Here is a 23,284-nt window from a genome sequence, read left to right as displayed (position 1 = left end):
GTTTGGGGGGAGTCTGGGGCGTCTCAGCGTGTTTCCACAAGCAACGCGCCGGTGGGGGAAGGTGTGTCTGAACTTGTTACGCACTCCAGCTGGCTGGGTCCCCATAGCAGCAGCACCTGACAGTAAAGGCCATTTCCTTTGATATGCCTGTCAAGCCCGTATTTGGTGAATTTAATCATATGCGTGTGGTTAGGCGTCCTGCTCTCTAAGAGACTCGTATTCTAGCTGCATCGACTCTGGTTTGCTTCCCTGTTTATAAAGTCATTTTACTTCACATTGGAAAAAAATAAAGCAAAAAATGCAACACTGGGGTCAAAATACCCTGGAGCAGTAGGAAAGTAATCATGGTTACATTTTACTTGAGGGGGGACACAAGTAACTTGGTAACTCGGTTACTACTCAAGAACATATCATGAACAAATATAGTAACTAGATGAAACGAACTGTTAGGATCGATTAATAATGAACTAGCATAGGATCAGCGTGTGACTAACACGTAGTTTCTAGTTAATTGACACATTAAGTATTAAGTACGGTATTATACTGTATTGTTTGTGACCCCTGAAGTGTAATAATTTTTAACGTAACAAGAAAATAGCTAAAGTGAAATGATTTAAGCGACAGTAGTACAATAGTGGTTCTCTGCTGATCAAGAGGTCTGTGTATAACACTGAGCTTTTGGTAGGGTTAGTATTTGTATTGCTATCGGTAATAGTTAATAGCAAAAAAAGTGGTTGTAGCAGCAGTTATACCAACTGCAACAAGTTTCTGTTACCTGTTTGATGTGACCGGTTGTGACTCCAGAAATAACCAGAAAATGTGACGCGGTGAAATGAAATGACCTCCTCACTTCTAACCCTCTATTTGCCTGTTAATGTGAAATATGATGATGACGATGTTCTGGTACTAGAAAATTCAACAGCGTGAAGAGTATATGAGCCATGGAAACTAGACGATAGAAAGTGTGATTGTGGCACCAGGCATTTCGGAAGGGAGCAGCGGGTTTTGCGGCAGGTTTTGCAGATTGCTAAATCTCTTTGTGACCCAGCGCGTGTCTCTAACGGTATCCTGGAACGAACCGGAAGCGCGTGATGTGCAGCTTTCGCAAATAAACAGGCACGTCAATTCATCACAAGCACGGGATTCAGCTTTTATTCATTCACAGTGGTGCTACAGGCTTGTCCCATGTTCATCAGACACCTAAATATAAGTGCTTATCGGTGTCGGTTCGGTGGCCAGTGAAAGAAATACATGCACCTGACTGGTAACCTCAGTGGCACTGAGACAAAGAGAACTGTGCAAATGTGTGCAGGTACAAACAGGTAGCTTGATGCAGGTGTCTTATTGCTCTAATGTGTTTCGACCTAACTTGGCAGAATAAATTGGCCGACTGCAGTGTGCAGTGTTAGTGAGTCTAGCAGCTATACTGTAGTCCAGAGCACAATACTATGGTTAGATGCTGCAAAGCTTTTTAAGTATAATGGTGCTGTGCTGAGAGTGCAGGAGAGCAGTTCTTTGATCTGGGGAACAGGATCCAGAAAGGATTCCCTGAAACAAAAAGAAATACATGCCATGATAAATGCAGTCTAAGAAATTTCTGTGCGCTGGGACTAAATCACAGTAAATAGATTTTATTGGTGCGAATATCTCACCTTCCCTGGAATTAAGCTGGGCCACAATCATCTGGTGAGAACAAAGAGATCATTTCTCTTAGTTTGCAAAGCTATATAATATGGGTCCAGTTCATTACACAGAATGGCCCATAATTAGAATATACGACATTCAGCTCCTCTGCTTACCTGTAGCAGACGGTGTCAAAATAGACTCCCTAGAAAATCCAAGAGACAAAGAAAATTCCCTGAACTTCTCCACCAGCTCTGGCCTTAACTTTTGTGAGCGACCTGCGAAAAAGTAAAGAAAGTAAAGAAAAGGAATTATAGCAGAGACAATTAAAATGCAATTAGAGAAAAATAAATGCATTGGTACTTTCACTTTATTGGCTTATCAGTGTTTTATCAGTTGCTTGTCATGTCCAGTAACTGTACAGAAATAATAATATATATGTATATAATTATTGTATTAGGTATTTCCTGCCACATTTTTCAGTGTTAAATGGACTGCATTTATACAGCGCTTTTCTACTCCTACAAGTACTCAAAGCGACTTTACATTTCACAACACACACACTCCAGTGGCGAAGGCTGCCATGCAAGGTGCCAACCTGCACACCGGGAGCAACTTGGGGTTCAGCGTCTTGCTCAAGGACACTGATGGGGTCAGGAGGAACCAGGGCAAAAACCTGCAACCCTCGGCTTGCCGAAGGACAGCACTACCTCCTGCGCCACCATCTTCCCCAGTGTTCCAGAATGCTAACGTGTGTGAGCTCAGATTTAAGTTGCAAATGTTCAGGTGCAGAGTCTGGTTCTTAGCCCAGCATCACGACTTGTTACCAGTGTGCACTTAGTCATAATAATTCTTCCATATCCTCACCATATAGAGCCACCTGTGTCAATTCCTTATCTATCTTCTTGTTTTTCAGAACCAGGGCATATTCATTGTAATTGGTTTCCACCACCATGATGTCCTTGACTCTGCTGTGGCCTAAAGGAACACAGCAAAACACTCAACTGCTCATTGTCGACATGCTTTTACCCACCTCATTGATAGCTACCTCACACCAAGAGCTCTACCACACATTTATCTAATTATCTCATCCCATTGGTCTAACGGGCCGCAAAACTCACGTGTGCTGAAGTACTTGAACATCCCAGGCACAGCTGTCTTCTCATACACATAGGAGATGGTCTGGCATCCTGTCAACCTGTATCAGCGGAGGAGCACATAGACCATCCTCAATGTTCTGAGGTTCCCCTGTGGAACATCAGTAGTAGGTGGCGGTTTCACTCACCCCATCTCATACATGGTGAGCTCGGCGTCGCCGCTCGATAGTGGCGTCAGGGTGCCCACGGAGATGCGGAACCTGTTTCGATAGCGCGCAAACCCCGGGGAGTCATAGGCCAGTCCGACCCGGTACCACTTTCCCCCAAACTGAGCATGTAAAAGATTAACAGATTGACAATAAGAGACAAGACTGATTTGGGGCAAAAAAAAAGGAATATCTGACCAACCAGTGCATACACAGATGCACAAATGAAGACAGAAAACAGGAAATGACGTCTAAAACGCAAAGAAATCAGGGATATACAATGCAGAGAAAACAACTCAATCAGGGACATTAACACTTAATACTAAAAAAGCCTGGAGAAGATTCTATTCGCTTTCCCTCGCACAAATAGGTTTGGAAAATATTTTTAGAATATTACAAAAATATATAGTTTTTGCGTTCATCATATTTAGCAAACAACAAACAGCTAGTGGCAAGTATTACGCTTTGCAACATGCAAGAAAGGAAGGTTAGGAGATCAATGGGAAGGAAGGGTGGTGTATTAAAGCAGCGTAAAGCGAACGGAGAGTGTGCTGATAGGCTGCTCAGGAGACTAACCAGGCAGTCAGAAGCTAGGTGATCTGAAAGAGCACAGCTTATGGGAGCCGGGGAGTCTGCTGACTAGTCAGGCACTGTTATTAACGTTGATATATGGATGCTGTTTCCTGTAAACTGCTAAATGGCACCAGCACAATGCAGAACAACCCTGCCGATTCTAATTTGTGTGTCAAAGAGAGAACCTTGGCTCCTTGTTGCTAAGATGATGTCGCAACCTGGGAACTGTGATTTTCGAACTCTGCTGTTTACATTCTGTAGATATTTAACATTTGTGCGGACAAGTAAACAGCACGGTACCTAAAGAACAAACAATTTATAAAAAGAAAATCTCATTTCAACAGTGATGAAAAAGCACATCATCACATTACATAAGAAGCTTACCCCACTCTCAATTTGCCGCAAATGTTATCTAGTAAAGAAATATTTATTGCCTATGTTACATAATTGATGAGATATTTTGTCGCCTTTGTGTGTATCTCTCAGTGATGCAGCGGCTGTCCGCCTTAGAAAAAACAACAGCACTGCAGGACATAATAGAGTCTGGAATCTGCGATGTTCTCACCTTCCGCAGGTCAAAGTCTTTCTGAGGCTGGACATCGGCGAGGACACCGAATGCCAGGAGCATCAGGGACGCAATCGCTGCTGTGGTCCTCATTGTCCCAGAAGTGTGGAAGTCACTATGCCCAGATGTTACGCAAGCGCTTCGGTAAACACTGAGCTAGCTGTCCTTCCTCTAACTCTTAATTTTATACTGCCGACCCCCCCCCCCCCACCATGCTGTTTACATTACACATCCTTGACAAAGACACGCCCCCATTCCTGTACCTATCATCATCTCCAGACAGAGAGCAGGACTGATGTTACACTAAGATACCATGACCCATAAGAACTAGTTTAATCTGGTTTTACAACAAGCTGGTTTCATTACTAATATTATTATTACTATTATCATTATTATTATTATTATTATTATTATTATTATTAAACAGTGACTCATTGTGATGACTGAATGATTTTTGTGCAGGAATGTTTTAGGACACACTCTGTAATACTCATTGCTTTCTGCTATTTTATACTTTATTTTACCTCAGCTTGGTGCTGAAGAAAATGTCTTTTTTAAGGAACTCAAGCAGTTCATTTATTGTTCTTGTAGCCTCAGGAAAATTCCAAGCACATCAATTGCCTCAACTTGTTGTCAGCTACTGACAGTACTTGATACCGTGGTGATGAAGCCTGGCTTCCATATCGGTGCGTACGCGCCACCCATGCCTGGAATGTGGAGCACTGCGCAGTGCGCTGTCCAACGAGACTGAAGAAAGCAGCGGGATTTGGCTGGCAGATATTGTTCGATGGGCGAACAGAAAAGTAAGTCGTCCGATTAGAGTGAAGAAAGCATCAGAACTTGGCTGGCACACACTGCCAGGTGGGCAAACAGAAAAGACTCCAAGTTCCTGCAAACACTGCACGAGTACGTCCAAGCATAACACTGGACTGTGCTTTTGTGTTTTGTTTTCGTTGGGTACAAGTACAAGGTGGGACGATTTCTTGTTGATGAGGTAAGAAACAAGCCTTTGTTAGCAGCTTGTACCAATATCTACTGCACTGAATTTGCTTAAGGACATTTGAAGTTATCAGTTTTTTTGAAGGAAAGAGGCTGTTATCAGAACCAACAAGCAGTAAACACTGATAGGTCACGCTGGCTTTTATATTGGATATTGAAGCAAGCTGCTCTTTATTGCTTTCCAACAAGCAATGAAACACAGCAATAAAAGCTGGGCGGTGGCAGTTAAATTTAGAAAGACTAAACTGGAGGCCAACTATTTCAGTTCCTTCCACAATGGAAACAAATCCACAGTGAACAATCCTAAAGCATTAGGAATTTCTAATTTTTCAGAAAGAACAGCAACACAGAAAGCACGTGGTCTCCACTCTGATGTCAAATAAAAGAAAAAAAACTAAATACATCTCTACTCTATTATGCAATAGAGCCGTCAGACTAATTGTAAATTAGTTAGAAATCATTCTATTGGAATTCACATATTCTGGGAATGTTAAAGTAACCCCACCATCTATGACATCAACCTGGTCCGCATGTAGCTATTCTGTATAGCTACACATAAAAGATAAATTAGGTTTCCCATGAAGATACTTGCTGTTGTGTTCTTGAATGTCAGCTGCTGAATTTTTGTGCATTTCCCCGAGTTCATTAATCCCCAATAAAACACAACAGTCACCCTCTCGTTGGACAGTTTCAGTACTCAGTACACCCTTAATACAGCCCCTGCAACTTGAAAACGCCAATTTGATTTTCATTCTGGCAGCTACTTTCTCTCAACAGCCAGCCATCTGTTATTTTTCCATAAACAATCCTAGCATACATACCAAATGGCTTTTATTTCCAACATAGTCACAATGTTATCACAAATAATATTAAAACATAAGTACAGAAATGTTCCTCAACAGCAGGACAGCAGAGCAGAGCTGTTGTGTAATTTGAAGGACTAAAAGATCCAAAATATTAAGTAACACATCTGGTGTTGTTAAGATCCCTCCGTTTTCCAACCAGCTGTCCTTGACGGGGTCATGGGGGGTGGGGTGGGAGGTCTACCCCAGGCAGCACAGGGCACAAGGCCAGGCTAAAGCCTAGACAGGATGCCAGTCCATTGCTGGGCAGATGCACGCACAGATGATATGGGGACCACCCACTCATTTCGATGGATGTAACCCTAATCCCAACTCTGGTTACTTATCTTAACCATAATTAACCAAACAAAAAACGAGACACATTTTTAGCTTTTTGATTGCAGTCACAGGTTTTTATCAAATTGAGTTTCCCCTTGCAGTGACCATTTAAATGTCTCCACAAAGTCAAAATAACAGGTTTTTTATTTTCCTTATTTACTTGGTCCCCAGCATGTAATACATACACAACCACTAGAGTGATAACCGCATGTCTTTGGACTGCAGGTGTAAGACGGGGTACTGTGACCTGTGACTGAACCCCAGTACAAGAACTGGGAGTAAACCTGAGTGCTGAGTGACACTGGGATAGTGGGGGGGGTGGTTAGGGTCACAGAGCAGTGTTGGGGGATAACAGGGCTGCCCACAGAGGCATAGTTCCAGCTGCCAATATCTCCCCACACTTACATAAAGGTCAATATGTCACATTGTCAGAAAATGGCCCATTGGGGGTATATTAATGTTGTTTGCACTTTATTCCTCAGAGTCCATTTCTGTACCTTAAAAGGTACAATTATTTACAGCTATAGGGTACAATTGGCAGACCCTTTAGGGAACAGCCCAAGTGACAAGCAAAGGTACAAATCGGTACTCTTTTTTTCTGAAGGTATATCAGAGTTTGCATCTTTGTCAGCCGGCTGGTGAGATTTTCAATTCGAGAAATATCTGCACACGCACTCACATACACCTAAGTTTCAGTGAAACCTTGGAAATTATCTGCATCGTTTGCGAACTACCCCAACGCTTTTGATGTAGCTAGTTTTAGGATTGTAACGGAATAACATAGATTTGCCCTGGTGGATCCATGCAGGAGGCTTACATCGATGCGACTGTATGACACACACCCGCTGTTTTGTCGTTCAAGCCAGTACATTCAATTACACATTTTTTGTCATATAGTTTAGCTGCATCCAGCAAATGTATGTTGGCATTGCTGTAATACTGAAACGGTGATTTATCTGGAAAAATGGTCAGTCTGTTACCCAGCTCCAGCACACCCTTAGAGATCACCCACAGAATCTGCACCCGACTCTGAACAGAACCATCCTCTCACAGCACTTTGCTTACTCGGAAGTGCATGAAAATTAATGGGGCAGCCGTGCAGATGGACCACGACTGTCCATTCGGAGATATCACGCCAGGGGTATTTCTCCAAGGGTAGTCCCATCTCTGTGGATGAAGAAGTTACTGCAGGCATCCAATTAAATAGTGGCTCGAGCCCAAAAATATAAACAGACCCATCTCCAAGGCCCATGTAGACTTTCTGCATCCCAGAAAGCATCTCCTAGGTTTTGTTGGTTTCCACGCGGCAGTAAACAGGGAAAATTGGGGGTGGGTCTTGGTAGGGACTCTTGAGAGGCTCCCTAAACTTCTCACCTCTTGACAGCTGTGACGAGAGTCAGGGCGAGGGAAGAGTCACCTACAGGGAGTCACAGGCTTGGTCCAAGTCAAAAAACTCTAGGCCCTGTAGGGCACTGGGGCACCAACGAACGATAACCAGGTATTAGAAACACTTACATGGTTAGGAAGACCAAAGGTATAGGTGCCGTAAACCAGCAGGGGGTGACCAGCTGAAACCCTTACACTGACCAGTGTATGATAGGATCATTACTGAGACAGTGACCAGATATCGAATGTGCGCTTCAAAGACCGTCTGGAGTGGCTTTGGTCTGTACAGGCGCTCTGTCTACATCCCAAGAAATGCCTTCAAGGAAGAACAACTCAGGAAGGAAACCCAGCTTTTTGTCTATAGACTGTCGCATCCAAGCATCTCATTCCTATACTCTATATTTATTGTTCTCGGGCAATGAACGGTAAGAACCGTTGCGTATATGTATACATCTTGAGATAAAACATTGCGTTCTTGTGTAGAAAGCTCCATATGCACTGCCATCTTGGAGCAGAACCACACCTTCTTTCAAAAACTCATCCTGAGGTCACACCTTGACATTCTCCTACCTTCTTGTGAGGGATCACGCGGCAGCTGCTGCTGTGGGCCTCACGCCATTTCGGTAGTTCGGTGTTGACGTCTCCGTTTGCTCCTCTGATTCACACTTCTGGTTGTATAGCTGACTGCTGCAGGCCTACCTTGCAGCTTCTGGGAGAAGCTGGCCTGCCTGCACACTGCCGACTAGACAAAAACAGCACTCTCTCCGCGTCTCAGCTAATACCCCAAACATCTGACTCAGACCTTCCAGGAAACATTCCTTAGAAATTAATGACCTCTGACCTTAGTAAATATACTGCAACAGTCACGACCCAAACCACTCAGGCTCAGGATATCTTTAGGTTTTTCAAGAGCCTCTGCAGTATAAGCAGCTAGAGCATGCATGGATGGATGGATGGATGATGTTTTTTATGCTACCTCATATTTCTTTGTTAGTTGTAATTATCGATCATCCAGCACCCGTGTCTCCAAGTTTTTAAATGATCTGTTAACAGAATTTTAAATATCTAAAAAAAAAAAAAAATCTTAGTTTTACAAATTAACATAAAAAGGTTTTGGGACTTCAAGTACCATTTGATGACATCTCCTTTAATTTATGTCCATATTCTAGACAGTGGATCTGATATGATTAGCTGGCTGATTATATGTATATCATCATTGCTTCTACTGTAATTAACCCCTTTATGTCCACCTTTATAAATTTACTGAAGATAATGGCCCATTGTAATTACAAGCCACTGTGATTTATTTCTAACGTAGGTCAGTTCCACAGAAGGTTGAAAAGACATCCTCATCATTTCAACTGAATGAAAAGTTTGCAGCCAAGTGTTTCGCCGTTAATATGATTAAATTTCCGAAGCCTAAAACGACCCACAAATAAAATACGCACCACACCTTCCAGTTTGCTTTTTTTGAACATCAAAATCTTTTTTTTTTTTTTTAATCGTATGGATTCTCAGGTGTAGTTTTAGAGCAGGATTTACAGCTGGCCTTTGATGAGAGGATATCATTGTGGCTTCTGCGCGTCTCCACCGACACAAGCGACACCTCCACCCTCATTAACACACGCACCACCCGTTCTCTTTCACTGCATAAGTTGTTCCTGAGTACGACAAACAAAATAGTGCATTTATGGATAAGAACATGGGAGAACAGGGAAGGGACAAGGTTGATGGACAGACAGACAGAGTGCGTCGTTTCTCAGTGGTCAGAATCGTGATGCGGATCTCCAGCATCCACTGTTTTTTTTTTTTTTTAAACAGCAAAAGACAAAGTGGATTGGCGCATGTGGACCAATCATGACTGAGTACAGAGCAAGAGAAAGACAGTGCAGTTCATGCCAGCAAATGAAAGCCCACCATGTTTCTGAAGACCGGCCACACCTCACTGTGTCATCCACATTGTACAAAGTTTGTTTATACACATGACCTTAAATCATTGTGCTGACATTTCATTTCTCCATCTTCATTTCAAAACCCAGCTACCCATAAAAAGCATGGCTTAAAACATGTTAAAATCATATTTAAAGAAAATAATGGAAGCTTCACACACTGCCAAACAACCCTGAGAGATTACTGGTCCAGCGAAACGTAGCAGGATAGAGTGGTGAATCACACACTGGTGCCACAAGCTGGCAAATCAGAGGCAAGCAGGCGTGCAGACGCTTGTTACAACGACACATTTTGGCTTGAGAGTCTGAAAATAAACGCTGGTGTTTCAGTAAATAGCAAAGCTAAAATTCAGGCTGTTTTTAAGGTGGATTTTCCTGGCTGACGATTTTATGTCATTATGTTTGGGTTAAGAAAAGTGATCTTAACATAATTTGTCTTTCAAGTAAGAAAAATAATAATAAATAATAAAACTATTTTAAAGCTAATATTAAGATGCCTGGTTTATTTTATTTTATTTTTTTCCCCAATTTAAGCGATAAAACTGTGATGCCTTAGTTGTCAAAAAGAATTATGGGGGAATTATGGGGGAAACCCAGACACGTTCAGGGCACCTGGTATGACTTCAGTAAAAGAGGAATTGAGGCCATAAAGTTGTCTACAAAACCACCACCTTGCACAGCAACCCCCTCTAGAATTAAAACACACCTATACAATGTAAATTGCTGGTTTTAAAATATACCAGAAAGGAAAACAAACAATCAACCAACCGCAAAATAAAAAGGGGACTGGTATAGAACAGCTTTTTCAGACCAGGGGATGACGGAACCATCACCCGAACCCTTAGGGTGGTTTTGTCGCTCTGCTTTCGTCCCTGAAAACCTTTCCTGCTAGCAGAGCAGCAAAGAGAACCTGTTCATTGCATACCTTCCCTTTAAAATACTCAAAATTCACACACACACACAAACAAAAACTTCAGTTACACAAAAAAAAATAATTTAAAAACATTTGTTCAGTGATGATAACATAATTCAAAACAAATCAAAGATGTCCTCTGAAAACCACACAGAGACACACAGACACAAACGCTTCGCCTCATCCATCCCTAGACCTCTGGTCAGACAATATTAAAGCATATTTACAAACCCCTTGAGACAAGGAGTAAACATCTCAGTCATATCCCTTAACATTACCACTAACTCTACTACTTCTACCAATGCTAATTCAATTACTTTCCCGTTTGTTCAACGAAACCTGAAGACAAAACCTAGCAATGGCCTTCGATGCCTACACAACAAGACCTCCAATGCCTTATAAATCGACAGAAAAACGAACAAACAGGAAATGTAGGGGGAGGGTGGATCCGAAAGCCATTGCTAGTTCAGAGAGAATATTCATAATCAGTTAAATATAATGTCACTTTCTGCATGACACAATTTGCAGACATACGGAAATAAAGAAAGTCCATATTATCTGATCAAGGCAGTTCCCTGGAAAACCTCCCACCTCATGGTGCCTTGACCAGTACAAACGAAATGCACAGTGCCTGGCGGAGCGGGGGGGGGGGGGGGGGGGGGGGGGGGATGTTTTTAAAAATAAAATGAAACAAAAAGTGCAGAGGAAAAAAGTAATGAGATTAGGGACTAAGTGAGAACAAAGGTAAACAAGATCCAAGCAGAATAACAGTAAAATAAAGGAAAACACCACAGAACATGTGTAGTCATATAAATATGAGCAGTAGGGGTCACTAAACTCACAGTAAGGCACAGTGCTCTGTTAGTGTTGATCATTCATGCCGCCAAATGATAAACAGAAATGATGAGCGAAACGTCTTTCCCTTTTCTTCATGGGTCCCAACATACCGGTACGCTCTCTGGCTCGGTCGGCCGTGGAGGGAGCCCATTAGCACCAGAATGTCACACCAGTCGCTCCACCGAAGCCCCAGACCCAGTGTCCCCACAAAGGTAGGTGACGAGGGCAGGAGCTCACGGCTTCCGTTCGGTCTTCGAAACATCATAGCCGGTCAGAGGTCCTCAAAGCCTTCCAGCCAAGCTCTCCCAAACTGCAGTCCCCATGGTCCTCATTCCCTGCGTAGCTAATGCTGTGACTCCCAGCAGCTGACCTCCAGCCTCGTACGGAGGAATGTATACTTAAGCACAGAGCTGAGCACAGTATTTAAACTTCAATTCGTGTAGATAAACTAGCTTCAAACCAGACAAGGTCTTCTGTAGTTTAAAGCAGCGTTTCCTAACCCGGTCCTCTAGGGACCTGGAAACGGTCCACATTTGTACTACGGGGAGCTGGGAAGGAGCAAAAATGTGGACCGTCTGGGCAGGGAGCAAAAATGTGGAACGTCAGGGGGTCCCTGAGGACTGGTTTGAGAAAAACTGCTTTAAAGTACAACGAGGCTACAATATAATTTATGGTCCACAATTTTACTTCTACTCCTACTTTGATAGGAATTGTACTTGGATGTTTTTCTGAATAATTACACAGGTGGAACTCATCTCATATTGCACATTTTCAAATTTCAAATTTTTTCCAAAAATCTTCCTGCCTTCAGAAACAGAAGCCCCATGCAGATCATATGCAGCTAGACGCGGACACAGAGCCCATCGCTGTTCCCAGCCAATAGGCCAAATCGCCATCTTGGGGTGAAAGGCTTTTGGGTCGCTTTTTACTTCCGGGACGCCACACAGTCCTGTAATTCCCGTCCTTATAATGGCTGGCCCTCAAATGCAGAATCGGTGGCTGTTTATCTCTGTTTTACTGAGAAGATCCACCAGTTCCTTACTGAGGGGGGGGGGGGGGTGTGCTCAACGAGGTAATGAGAGGCTGAGCCTTTCAGAGTTGGGAAATGCGAGGGGTTGGGGGGGAAATCAGGGTGCATTGGGGGGTGGGGGTGGTCAATATAGTGTATGTGCTTTGAAGAAAAAGGTGCACAGGGGTAGGGTGGGGCGGGGGGTGCTGGGGATTGGTGTCACACTTTCTGTTGCCCCGAAACGATGTTACGGTAGACCTCCGTGGTCAACTCCACATATCGCCCCCGGGTAACATCCAGGAAGTAGAGTTTGTCGGACATGACTTGAGGATTGTAGCCGTCTCGCCGCATGTCGGATTTCTGGAACTTGTAGGTGCCTATCGAACAAAGAGTCAGAATCAAAGGGAGGCATTTAAGGAGGGAGGAACAAAGCAGCGCGATAAAGCTCACGGCAGGCGAGGCGTCCCGCCGGCGAGCGGCAGGCGTTCGCGGACTCACCCGTCTTGTCTACCTCCCGCAGGAAGCGCAGGAACACGGGCCGGGCGTACGTCGGCAGCACCTTCTCAAGCTCCTTGGAAAACTTCTCCAGATCCGTTTCATGGGCGGGGTCAGCTATCGCAGCCATTCCGGCCTTTCCCTCAGACCCTGGCCATGAATAAAGACAAAGTCGTATATGTGTAATTAAGAGAATGACCGTACATATTAATGTCTAATCAGGAGTTCTAGCGGTTACAGGGCGCTTTCCAGAAGGCCATCGCAATGTACTTTGATCAGACTCTCTGCAAGCAGTCACAACCTTTTTTCGGCTTTTTCATTATTCCAGCGAATCTGTCGAGCATTTTAGCGGAGACTGGAAATCAGTGTCAAACAATGAGGGGAAAAAAACAACAATAAAAATCATACTGATCCAAGACTTTCCACCAGAAAACTTGCACAAATAGATCAAGACAAATGCTACTCCAAAGCCGCGACTAATGAGTAGAGCTTTGGGTTTTCATCATATGAACAATTCAAGTCAATCGCACTGATACAGTCGGCGCTCAGCTCATTCATCGCAGATGAGGTCACGGAGGGAGGCGGCCCCTACTTGGAATCTCCACGCCGTACACAACTACGTCCTTCATGTCCAGGAGACGGCTGAGGGTCCCCTCTACCTCTGTGGTCGACACGTTCTCCCCTTTCCAGCGGAAGGTGTCACCGGTGCGATCCTTAAAGAACATGTGGCCATACTGGTCCATCACCAGCACATCACCTGCGGAAACAGCTGCCTCAATTAGTACGTGAAAGTCTACGGCAAACTGGGCACGTGTTCACTTAAGTCCTCAGAATTGCTGATAGGCCGTTTTTGAAGTATCACTATACTACTACGATACTGCCATCCATATTAAAAAAAACTTCCAAAAATTAACCCACATTCATTTGGTTACATGGTACAAAATATACACACATGCCTCAATTTGTGGAAATATAATCAAGTGAAGTCATTTGTTTCTGCATTCATGAAGTCTACAAATGTGATGTTACTTATAACAGAACATCACGAAATGTGTATTTCAAGGTTGCAATCTTAATAGCTTAAAAGCGCAATTATTTTAATGGGGTTATTTCTACAGGGAGCAACTAATGGCTAAGCATCAGACAGGCTCTCTCCACTCGGGGAACAGCTTGTCTGGAGACACTTTGCCTACAGTTGGAGTTTCAGATGAGCTGTGCTCTAAATTCACGATGGACCACATGTCCGTTGTCGGTGCGAGGTAATCGACCTTTCCAGTACTTGTGTCTACCTTGAGCGAACACTGTTGCAGTAACTTGGGATGGTACTTTTTGCAAAGTACTCCAGGCTTGGGACCACAAATTGGTGCTCAAATATATGAAGCACATTTCTGAGAGAGATTTTCTCCCTGGCGTGCAAGCAAACCATTTATTTGCACAACATGTTGTGACTGCATTTGTGTGTTATTCCCATCTGACAATAATCTTGGTGCTTTTCACGAACTCTCCAGCAATGGTTGCCTACATCTCAGTCTGACTTGTGGACACCCCATTGGAAACATCTGGCGTGGAAACTGACAGGGAAGAAGCTTTGCTTATCTTTGCGGATTCTGCTGAATGATGAACTGGGGCGAGTGCGGATTTGTGGCGTCACCCTTCCTCGTCGTTACATCTCAGCAGAAGTGACTCTGCTGGATCCCCCCTTTTTACAGTTTGGCAAGACACTGGAAAAACTGCCAAATAACTGCAGCAGTCGGCGTCATCGCGAGCCCATCGATCAGCTTTGTCGTACAAATCGTTAGGCTAGCTGCAGGGCTAATTAGTGAAATGAAAATGTGCTTTTACAGGCCTAGGAGTAGGCAATTTTTTAGTTCCATTAAACATGCGTGCAATTAAACAACAAAGCAACTAATTATCATTTCAAAGCTCAATTAACCTGCATCAGCGGTGCTGCTATTGCAACAACAGAACCGTATCACCCAAGCCAGACGCCAAAAGCGCACCGTCACCAATCGCTTGCCTGAGAGATATGCACTGTCTCCCTTCTTGAAGACATCGTGGGCAATCTTCTTGTTGGTGGCTGTCTGGTTCACATAACCATCAAACCTCCGCAGTGGGTCATTCTGAATAATTCGGCCCACTAGTTGTCCTGGCTCACCTGAAAACAATGAACAGTGAACTTTGCATCTCTCCTTAGATATTTCTTATTCCTGGCGCAAATAAGCCTAGAGAACTTATCTGGCGATAACTACGATGCAGGAAACGAACAACAAATTGGGCGAAAGGACTCACCAGGCTTACAAGGGATACAGACACCATCAGGACCACGGACCAACTCCATGGTGTCTTCGTCCACCTTTACCAGCCGGATGGGGTAGACGCCCGGGAGAATGCGGCTGTTGAACCCACAGGCACCTACCTGAAAGCCCAAAGTCCAAACAGAAACCAAAGTATTTCTTTGCACATGAGCAGAACCACGGAATTCTGAGCACAGAGGATAATCTTGCGTTCAGCCAGCTAGCAGGGCTACAAGAAACACCTGACGCTGTTAGATGAACCGCTGGAGCCTGAAAATCAGATCCTGAACATGTAACAAAAATGCACAGAAACAGCTTCCCTGCAGATTGCTGGATTTTAATATCCCGGTACTGATAATATTGTCTGATGGCAGGTAGGTGATGCTTAATGTCATCTTAGCATCTAAGGCTCTCTCAAAGGTTCAGTCAAAAAAATATTAATATAGGAATCAAATCAAACTGGATATACATACATATATAAAAATGAAAATGTGAAAATATAAATGCTTAAAAAATAATATACTTTCGTGACACATTAAAAACGGTATCGGACAAGAACCATTATCTATGGCCAGACATGTAGTGAGATTCATTTACAGTCCAGGAACTTTACGCCCAAAAGCAGCCCATTCTGTCCTCATTTTGGGGGAACTTAAATGATGCCACATTTCAGGTCTTATTACACTGATAAGTCTATTACTGACATTTTAAGATGAAAATACATAATAAAATAGCACACTGAGCTGTTCAAGCAGTCTGACTTTTTCAGTCCTGCCTGGTCTCTTTCTAACATGCTTCATCTGAGAAACTTCCAGTGATTAGCGATAGGAAGCGATTAGCTGTAGCACCTCTGCAGTTGCGCACTGCACTCGCGCAGCTCTAAAGGAGACGTGATCAGACTGCAGCGCATGCCGTGCATTGGCACGTTTCCCTATGCAGAGCAATCGTGGTCAAGTGTGTGTGTGAGAGACAGACCATGTATATATTATATTATGGATTATATTATGATAATCTTTTACTTTCATTTTGCGGGAACCATTTTTACGGCCCCCACCAGCAGAAACTCAATTTTACAAGAATCTGTGACAGCGATCAAAGCCGAAAATGCCACGTCTTGTATTTCGGGGCTAAGGTCGTCATTTTTGGGATTAGGGACGCAATAACTTTGTTCTCTACTGGCTTCCAGAGCCACAAGCTCATTGGTTATCCCAAGCCAAACTCCCACTCAGGACAAGGAGGAGGCCTTGTCTGTCCCGAAAATCGTCGCCCCTCACCTTGTTATCGAAGTTGCCCAAGCTGCAGTTGCACTCGGTGGCGCCATAGAACTCAGCGATCTGAGGTACGCTGAAGCGGGTCATGAACTCCATCCAGATGGAGAGACGCAGGCCGTTGCCCAGGGCCATTCGCACACGGTGCTGCCTCTCCGCGTCCCGGACCGGCTGGTTCAGCAGGTACCGGCAGATCTCCCCGATGTACTGCACAATCTGAAGAGCAAGCACATGGCAGCCGGTGACCCGCTTCCAGCGGTGACGACACTCATATTCACGTTCCACATTCCACGTGCAGATTACTCACAGTGCAGTTGTACTTGATGCAGTCATCCCAAAACCGAGAGGCAGAAAACTTTCGTTTGATAACGACAGTCATGCCGTGGATGAGGCACTGCCCAACCCCTACGATGTTTCCTGTCGGTGAGAAGCGTCGTCGCCATCACACAGCGAAATGAAATGATTTTCCTCACGAACCATAATGCAACATTCAGAATGGTGAAGGACTTCATTAGGGAGGGGCCAAACCACATTTTTTTCAGTTCCGATCAGATTCCGAAACACAACTGCAGATACTGATACAGCTTCCGATACAAGAGCTCTTTTTACTGTAATATTTTACTGTAATAAATATATTTATATTTATGCTACATCCACTGAGAGGGAAAAGACTAAGTGGCAGCTGTAGTGTTCGGCTAGAGTTCTGCAAAAACATCGAAAATAGGAAAGATCTGTGGTGCGATTGCTGGTACAAATAGATTTAAGAAATAGGAGTCGTCTTTTTGCAGACTCCGGAAAACAAAATAAGTATCAGACGTGGATTGGTCACATATGGCTGATACCCGATCCATCTAATAGGTCTGGATCAGTGCCGATACCGATCCGATGCACCTCTACCTCTCACTGAATGCTTGTTGGATCCTGTCACGAACATGACAAAGTAATGAACTTAAGTAACTTGGGGTAAGCTTTGCAAGTGATTTCGAACTAAAAACAGCCAGTTTTGAACGTGATGAAATACTAACTGAACCGCATTGGGGCAAAATGGGCGGAGAGATGAAACGAAACACAACCTGCAGAAGTACCCCTACCCAAAAAGCCCACATCAACGCGCCAGGTTACCTGCAGAGTGGTAGAGTGGCAGACAGTCATATAATATGTCATCTGAAGTCATCTTGAAACCATAGTAGACCAGTGCAGCCATGCGATAGTACCTGAGACAGGAAGCATTGGAGCCAGAAGCATCAATATCATCCCGATGCATGAGGAAGCCTCCTCTGATAGTCGGGCCCGGACATGCTCACCTGCTGTGAACGACGATTGCAGCTTTGGGCATCCCAGTGGTCCCAGACGTATAGATGTAGAAGAGCCGATCTGAGGAAACGATTTCAAAATCAATCATTTCTAGGGGTTTGAATTGTTGGCCCCAAAGTGATTACAATCGAGGGAAGAATGTTATGCACCAGAAATCTTTCATTTCCATCAAAATGTGATTTGATTAAAAGGATTATTTGCTTAAATTTTGATAACCTAAATTAAAACATTTTAACTTGACTTACACACATTGATGCAACGCACAGAAAGCAGAATCTCAGAACGTTCAATTTCATTGTTACAATTAAATGGGGAGAATACAGATTAGTGGGATGACTTTACATAATTTTTTTTTTTATTTTGTGAACGAAAGATCAATCTGCAGGCCTGATTAGATAATGAGCTATAAATTGATGGACTGTGTTATGAAGTGGTAGTCTGAGACCTCTTCCGAGCAGAAAATGGCTGATGCTCCAATGCAATCATCTCCATTATTTTAACAGCTGCATCTTTAGCTCTGGTGCTGCTGACTTTGAATACTATTAAGTTTAAAAATTGGCCAGCAAAATCAACTAAGACTGACATCGAACCAATGGCGAAATCTTGATCTTTAATAAATATTGGCCAATACGTTAATCAATATATTACGCATCTCTGAGGCTAACACTGCTTTTACTCAGCTAGCTAGTCAGCTACCTCAGAATCTTGACGGCACCGTATCCTGCAAAAAGAATGACTTCTGCACTACAAAACAAACGTATTTCCAAACGTATTGTAGCACAAAGAGTATCTTAAGCATTAGAAAGCTTTCTGTGCTACAAAACAGGGATGGTCTCCTAAGAGTATCGTAGCGCAACGATCATCAGGTGGCGTTTCCATCATAAATATTAATGAGCCTCCCCCCCCCCCCCCCCCCAACAATTTGAAAATTTGTGTATCGTGCTGCTACTTTGCGCATCTACCTGCAGCACATAAACATAAGTGCCTGCAACCCAGACGCAGGAGTCTCTTTTACCAACCCAAAAAAAAAATCAATTCTGACAATTACATATCAATGCATTGAGTCTGCATCTTAATTATCGATTCACAACGATGCATCAATTTATCTTTAAACCTATGAACTTTTCCCCTTCTGTGCATGATTAAAGGTCTTCAACGCAGGACACCGGAGATGGTATTGGAGATCCATGCAAAGCACGTAGCAGCCAAACCTGTGAAGCTGCGCTGGGGTGGGCTGGGGAGTTGTGTGGGCATGTCCTTCAGCAGCAGCTCCAGACTTTCGGTTCCTTCGGGAACCAGCTTCTGATCCCACTCCCCGGAGCAGAACACCTTCAGCGTCCTCCCCAGAGAGGCATGAACTTCACATACAGCTGGAAGGGGGGCAGAGGAGAGCAGAGGGCACCTTGTGTAAGTGTGGACCCCCTTTCCAGTTTGCTCACCAGCAACAATTGTGAGATTTACCATCTGCTGTCAGCATGCAAAAAATAAAGAAATTTAAAAAATCAAAATTGCCTAAACTAAACAGGGGAGGGGATCCCTGCGGGCGTTCAGGTGCACCCCAGATTCTGTGGCGCTTGGTAACAAAGACGTGATATCGTAACTCAGTCAGACCAGGCACTTGGGATAATAATGTGAGCACAAAGAAGGTCTTCAGGCAATTAAAGGAATTGCATCCAAAAATGTTTAAGATCGTTTTGGGAAGAATACAACAGCCAATCAAAATGTTTCACAGTCACTGATAAAAATTAGACACATTCCCAATATACAAAATATATCACGAAAGCCTCCTCCCAGTATCATACACTCCGATTCCCATGAACACCTGGTGATACTGGGATTTCATTCCCCTCCCGCTACTTGTTCACTCTGTCTGGAAGGGCACATGAATGACATAATTGTCTTAACGGCACAATGGCCAAGACGATTTGGGTGAGGATCAATGTCTAGCTGAGCTCCGTCGGCTCCCATCGTGCATGTGCTTCTTTTTCACCCCGACGCAACACAATACGCCAAGTGGAGAGCGTCATTTAGCTGTATGCACCTAGGAGACATCAGTGCTTAACAGCTGTAGTGCTCTACATCATTATATTATGCTTTCTACGATACAGTTACAGCCTAACAAAGGGCGGATTCTGCCTTAATACATGGAGTGAGCGGCGCGCTTCAAGTCTTACTTCGGTCTGGTGAAGTCTTACTTCAATCCAACAGGTCTCCTCGCCGTGATAGTGACCTCACTCTTGCCTAATTCCACAATTGGGCCTAAATCCAAAAACCCAAGCCGCTCCACTCACCTTCCATCAACTCGCTGCCAAAGACGATGGCCTTGGCGTTCGAGATGGTGACGCAGTGCAGTAGGGCATCCATGCGCAGGTTGAAGTTTATGAGCGCTGCCTCCACGCCGATCTTGGCCATCCCCAGCCAGAGGCCCACGTACTGCGGCCGGTTCTCCATGAAGAGGGCCACCACATCACCCTCCTTGAAGCCCCTCTGCAGCAGGAGGTTGGCCACGCGGTTGGAGTAGATGTCCAGCTGCCGGAATGTCCATGCCTCACCGGTGGCCTCGTATATCAACGCCGTCTTGTCCGGGTGCCGCTGCAGGGTCTCCGCGAAGATCTTGGGGATGGTGTTGCGCTGGCGCAGGTGCCTCCTGACGTTGAGCTTCACCCTCAGCAGGAGGAGAGCGGCGCTGCGGGAACACGGACAGGTCGGAACACGCCGAGGAGGCCGGTGCCGTGCAACTCGTTGACAATTCAGCCGTTAAACCTGAGGACTTCAGCCTGAAGACTAGTTGGCTTGAAGCGCAAAGACCGGATCCCAAACTCTCAATTAGTATCATTGCAAAATGGACAGTGTCAGTCAAGCAGACATAGCGGATTCAGTGACACTACGTCTCCAGTACCGGAGAAATCATACTTCCTTTTTTACTTCTCTTCCATTCATTGTGCAAGATTAGCCTGAAACCACAAGCCGCAATGCACTTCACAGTCACGGCAGCCCCGCCCATTTCCTACTTCAGTGCTGATCTTTCAGTTTGAAGACTCATGCAAAAGCAGGCCAAAGGTGACTCTGTAACCTCCGTGACTACAATGGGGCACTCTAGTGCCACATTCTGACTCTGCCTCCCTTTATTCAGGGCTGACCACTGACAGTTACTCAGGACTCTAATTTATTAAAGTTCTCATACTGGAACTTCAGGAAAGACACCCTGTTGTGACAGGTAATTCTACCTCTGACTAAGCAATCACACGGTTTTATTTCTGAGCTCAAAATTGCCAAATACGTTGAATTTTTCCCCAGTATAAAGTTCTCTAATTGAAACTTAACTACAGTGTTCAGGCAACACGCCCCCGTTATCACCCTAAAGCTTGTTTTACCGGATGAGACAGAATTTCTGGTTTGAGGGAAGCTCAAAAATTAATACAATCCTAACAAGACAGCCAACTCATGCGGAGACTGGACCGACCCACCCCAGCCACCGGCCTGCCCCGGTCCACGCATTCTACTCACTGGAGGTCTCTTCCCAGGGTCTTCACCACGACGTCGACGAATCGCCAGCCCCCGGAGCTCAAGTAGAAAATGATGATGCTGGTGACGACCTGCCACCACGGCAGGTCCATGATTAGCCTCAACAAGAAGAGTAAGCCGGCACAGCAGGCCAGTCGCAACATCCTGCAAGATCAGACAAATAAAAGCTGCACAAACTCATAATCGCAACGTTCCCAGGCGAGTAAAAATAGGAGGCCATAAAAACATCGATGAGGACAGAAACCGGTCACATGGTCCAGCGGTGCAAGGACAAACGTATCCAATTGGCTGTTGGACAGGCGTAGACATGACCCTGCCGCATTGTAGAAGTGGAATATTCACCTTTGGGCTGTAGAAAGTTACATTGCAAACATACCTGGCACTTACAGGTCATTTAAACAAAACACATTGCAACAACTGTTCAGTGGTGTCCAAAATGGATTTGCTGCTTCTGTGGGGGGATTTTGTGTAGATCCAAACAATAAAAGCTTTAGAAATAAAAGATTCATGATCTTTACAAGTATATGCAGATACTGATGAACCATGTCACAGTACAGGATCTTGCGATATACTCTATTAGCCTATCAGCTGTCTGACAACAGACAGGGACATTTGAAGGGGCAGGAATAAAATGATAAACCTTATCCGTTCAGAACCGACAAAAAAAACGTAACGATTGCACTACACAGCATTCAAAGTTTTCATCAAACAACAATAAAGCGTGCAATGTTAACACTATGGCGGCATGTCTTTTATAGAGATAAAAAAAGAAAGTTGTGCTTAATTTAGTTATTGACAGATATATGCGACTGCGGCGTAATGAATTATAATGGCACTCTTTAGTAAAGGCGAGGCTCTTCCTGCGGCGGCGCGCGTCAGGTGCGGCTCGGCTCGGCGTTAAAACCCTGATCAGATGACTGCTAGCCGACATTAACATAACGTTTAGACACCTTGGCTACTGCCATTTTCCAATATAAAGGCGTCAGTTCATCAACAACGGCGTTTTGTCTATGGGGAGGGGGGAGAATAACATCACGAGCGGCGGCAGGTTGCCGACATGAAGGAAAACGCAGAAACCACCTTACCCAGCAAAACCATGTGCTCGGGGAGGGAAAAAAAACACACATCCGCATAACTTAGATCACGCCATCATTCGGACCAGAGCGGCTGAGATGCAGTCACGTAAATGGAGGGTGGATGCGCGAAGCTACGGGCACGTTTGATCCATACATGCGGTGCCAAGTGGCGGGTTCAGCGTCTCTGTTCCGGGACACACGGGCATGACGACCCTCCGTCCACGATTCATGGATTTAACCGGACAGACAGTATATGGCGGCCAATCCCGCCTAACAGATGTCGCCATATGACAGACGACCGCAGCCAAACCGAGCACTGGTCCATTTGGCGCATCCTACATCGGCAAGGTTGTTAAAGGACAGTCGCGGGAGCCACCGTTCCTATATTATCCTTCACGTTTTGGTCTGTTTCCGGCCTGTCCGTTACACTTCAATAAAACTCAATCAACAGCAGCATCAAAATGAATACCAGGATTTGGAGACATACCTTGATCGCACGCCCCGGTATCCAGCCAATATTCCGGCGAAATGATAACAGATGAAGACCCCCCCCCAGCCGCACACAGTTCCCCCTTCGATCGGCTTAGCTAAAGCGCCTGCCCTGGCTAACTAGCCAGCTACTGCATGCGTTTTAACGCACCCGGCGATATCACCAGCTACTCCGCGCCACTACTCCCCAAGGTGAGATCACATCCCGGTCTTCGCCTTTTTAATTCATTGACTCATTCTTATCTACGTCTTTGTTTCATTGACTTTATTAAAAAAAAAAAAAAAACAGTGGGTTGGTTTTTAGCTGGAGTTAATTCAAATGACCTTATAATTTCCCTTCCCTGCTCCCGCCCCTTCGGCGCTCGTGATGGACATGCGCTGAGCCAATGGGCTCTCTGATCGCCCCTCGTTACGTCACCGCAGGCGGGACCTGACGTTGAGGAACAGCGCTGTCAAGGAGATGCGGACCCAGAGCTGCGGTAATG

The 23,284-nt window shown here is 44.7% G+C and overlaps 2 protein-coding genes across 2 annotated transcripts; both read right to left on the bottom strand.

Annotated features, from left to right (window-relative positions):
- Positions 1-1,125: 1,125 nt before the first annotated feature.
- Positions 1,126-4,245, bottom strand: ptgdsa (prostaglandin D2 synthase a). The gene is made up of 7 exons (XM_049020105.1): positions 4,065-4,245; positions 2,909-3,048; positions 2,745-2,821; positions 2,491-2,601; positions 1,800-1,901; positions 1,653-1,683; positions 1,126-1,548 (listed from the first exon to the last, which is right to left on the bottom strand). Exons 1-6 carry the CDS (start codon positions 4,155-4,157, stop codon positions 1,664-1,666), a joined length of 543 nt encoding a protein of 180 aa, XP_048876062.1. The 5' UTR covers positions 4,158-4,245; the 3' UTR covers positions 1,126-1,548; positions 1,653-1,663.
- Positions 4,246-8,910: 4,665 nt separating this feature from the next.
- Positions 8,911-23,271, bottom strand: slc27a4 (solute carrier family 27 member 4). Its single transcript, XM_049019154.1, has 13 exons — positions 22,798-23,271; positions 21,217-21,378; positions 20,001-20,395; positions 18,921-19,079; positions 17,700-17,769; positions 17,518-17,609; positions 16,703-16,812; positions 16,402-16,611; positions 15,123-15,249; positions 14,851-14,988; positions 13,426-13,590; positions 12,837-12,983; positions 8,911-12,715 (listed from the first exon to the last, which is right to left on the bottom strand). The coding sequence occupies exons 2-13, from the start codon at positions 21,375-21,377 to the stop codon at positions 12,558-12,560; spliced, it is 1,932 nt and encodes a 643-aa protein (XP_048875111.1). The 5' UTR covers position 21,378; positions 22,798-23,271; the 3' UTR covers positions 8,911-12,557.
- Between the last annotated feature and the right edge of the window lie 13 nt (positions 23,272-23,284).

The sequence above is a fragment of the Brienomyrus brachyistius genome, chromosome 7, assembly GCF_023856365.1.
Source record: "Brienomyrus brachyistius isolate T26 chromosome 7, BBRACH_0.4, whole genome shotgun sequence".
NCBI classification, from domain to species: Eukaryota; Metazoa; Chordata; class Actinopteri; order Osteoglossiformes; family Mormyridae; genus Brienomyrus; species Brienomyrus brachyistius.
Note: the sequence above shows the minus strand (reverse complement) of the source record. Positions and strands in the feature narration are given on the sequence as shown.

Excerpts from the sequence above, each read along its gene's own strand:
- ptgdsa (XM_049020105.1), bottom strand. The coding sequence starts at position 4,157 with ATGAGGACCACAGCAGCGATTGCGTCCCTGATGCTCCTGGCATTCGGT. Across the intron at positions 3,049-4,064 it reads AAGACTTTGACCTGCGGAAG|TTTGGGGGAAAGTGGTACCG; the intron begins GTGAGAACATCG and ends TTACATGCTCAG. Across the intron at positions 1,902-2,490 it reads GACACAGGTGGCTCTATATG|GTCGCTCACAAAAGTTAAGG; the intron begins GTGAGGATATGG and ends ACTTTTTCGCAG.
- slc27a4 (XM_049019154.1), bottom strand. The coding sequence starts at position 21,377 with ATGTTGCGACTGGCCTGCTGTGCCGGCTTACTCTTCTTGTTGAGGCTA. Across the intron at positions 17,610-17,699 it reads GCAATCGTCGTTCACAGCAG|GTACTATCGCATGGCTGCAC; the intron begins GTGAGCATGTCC and ends TTCCTGTCTCAG. Across the intron at positions 14,989-15,122 it reads CTGTATCCCTTGTAAGCCTG|GTGAGCCAGGACAACTAGTG; the intron begins GTGAGTCCTTTC and ends CATTGTTTTCAG.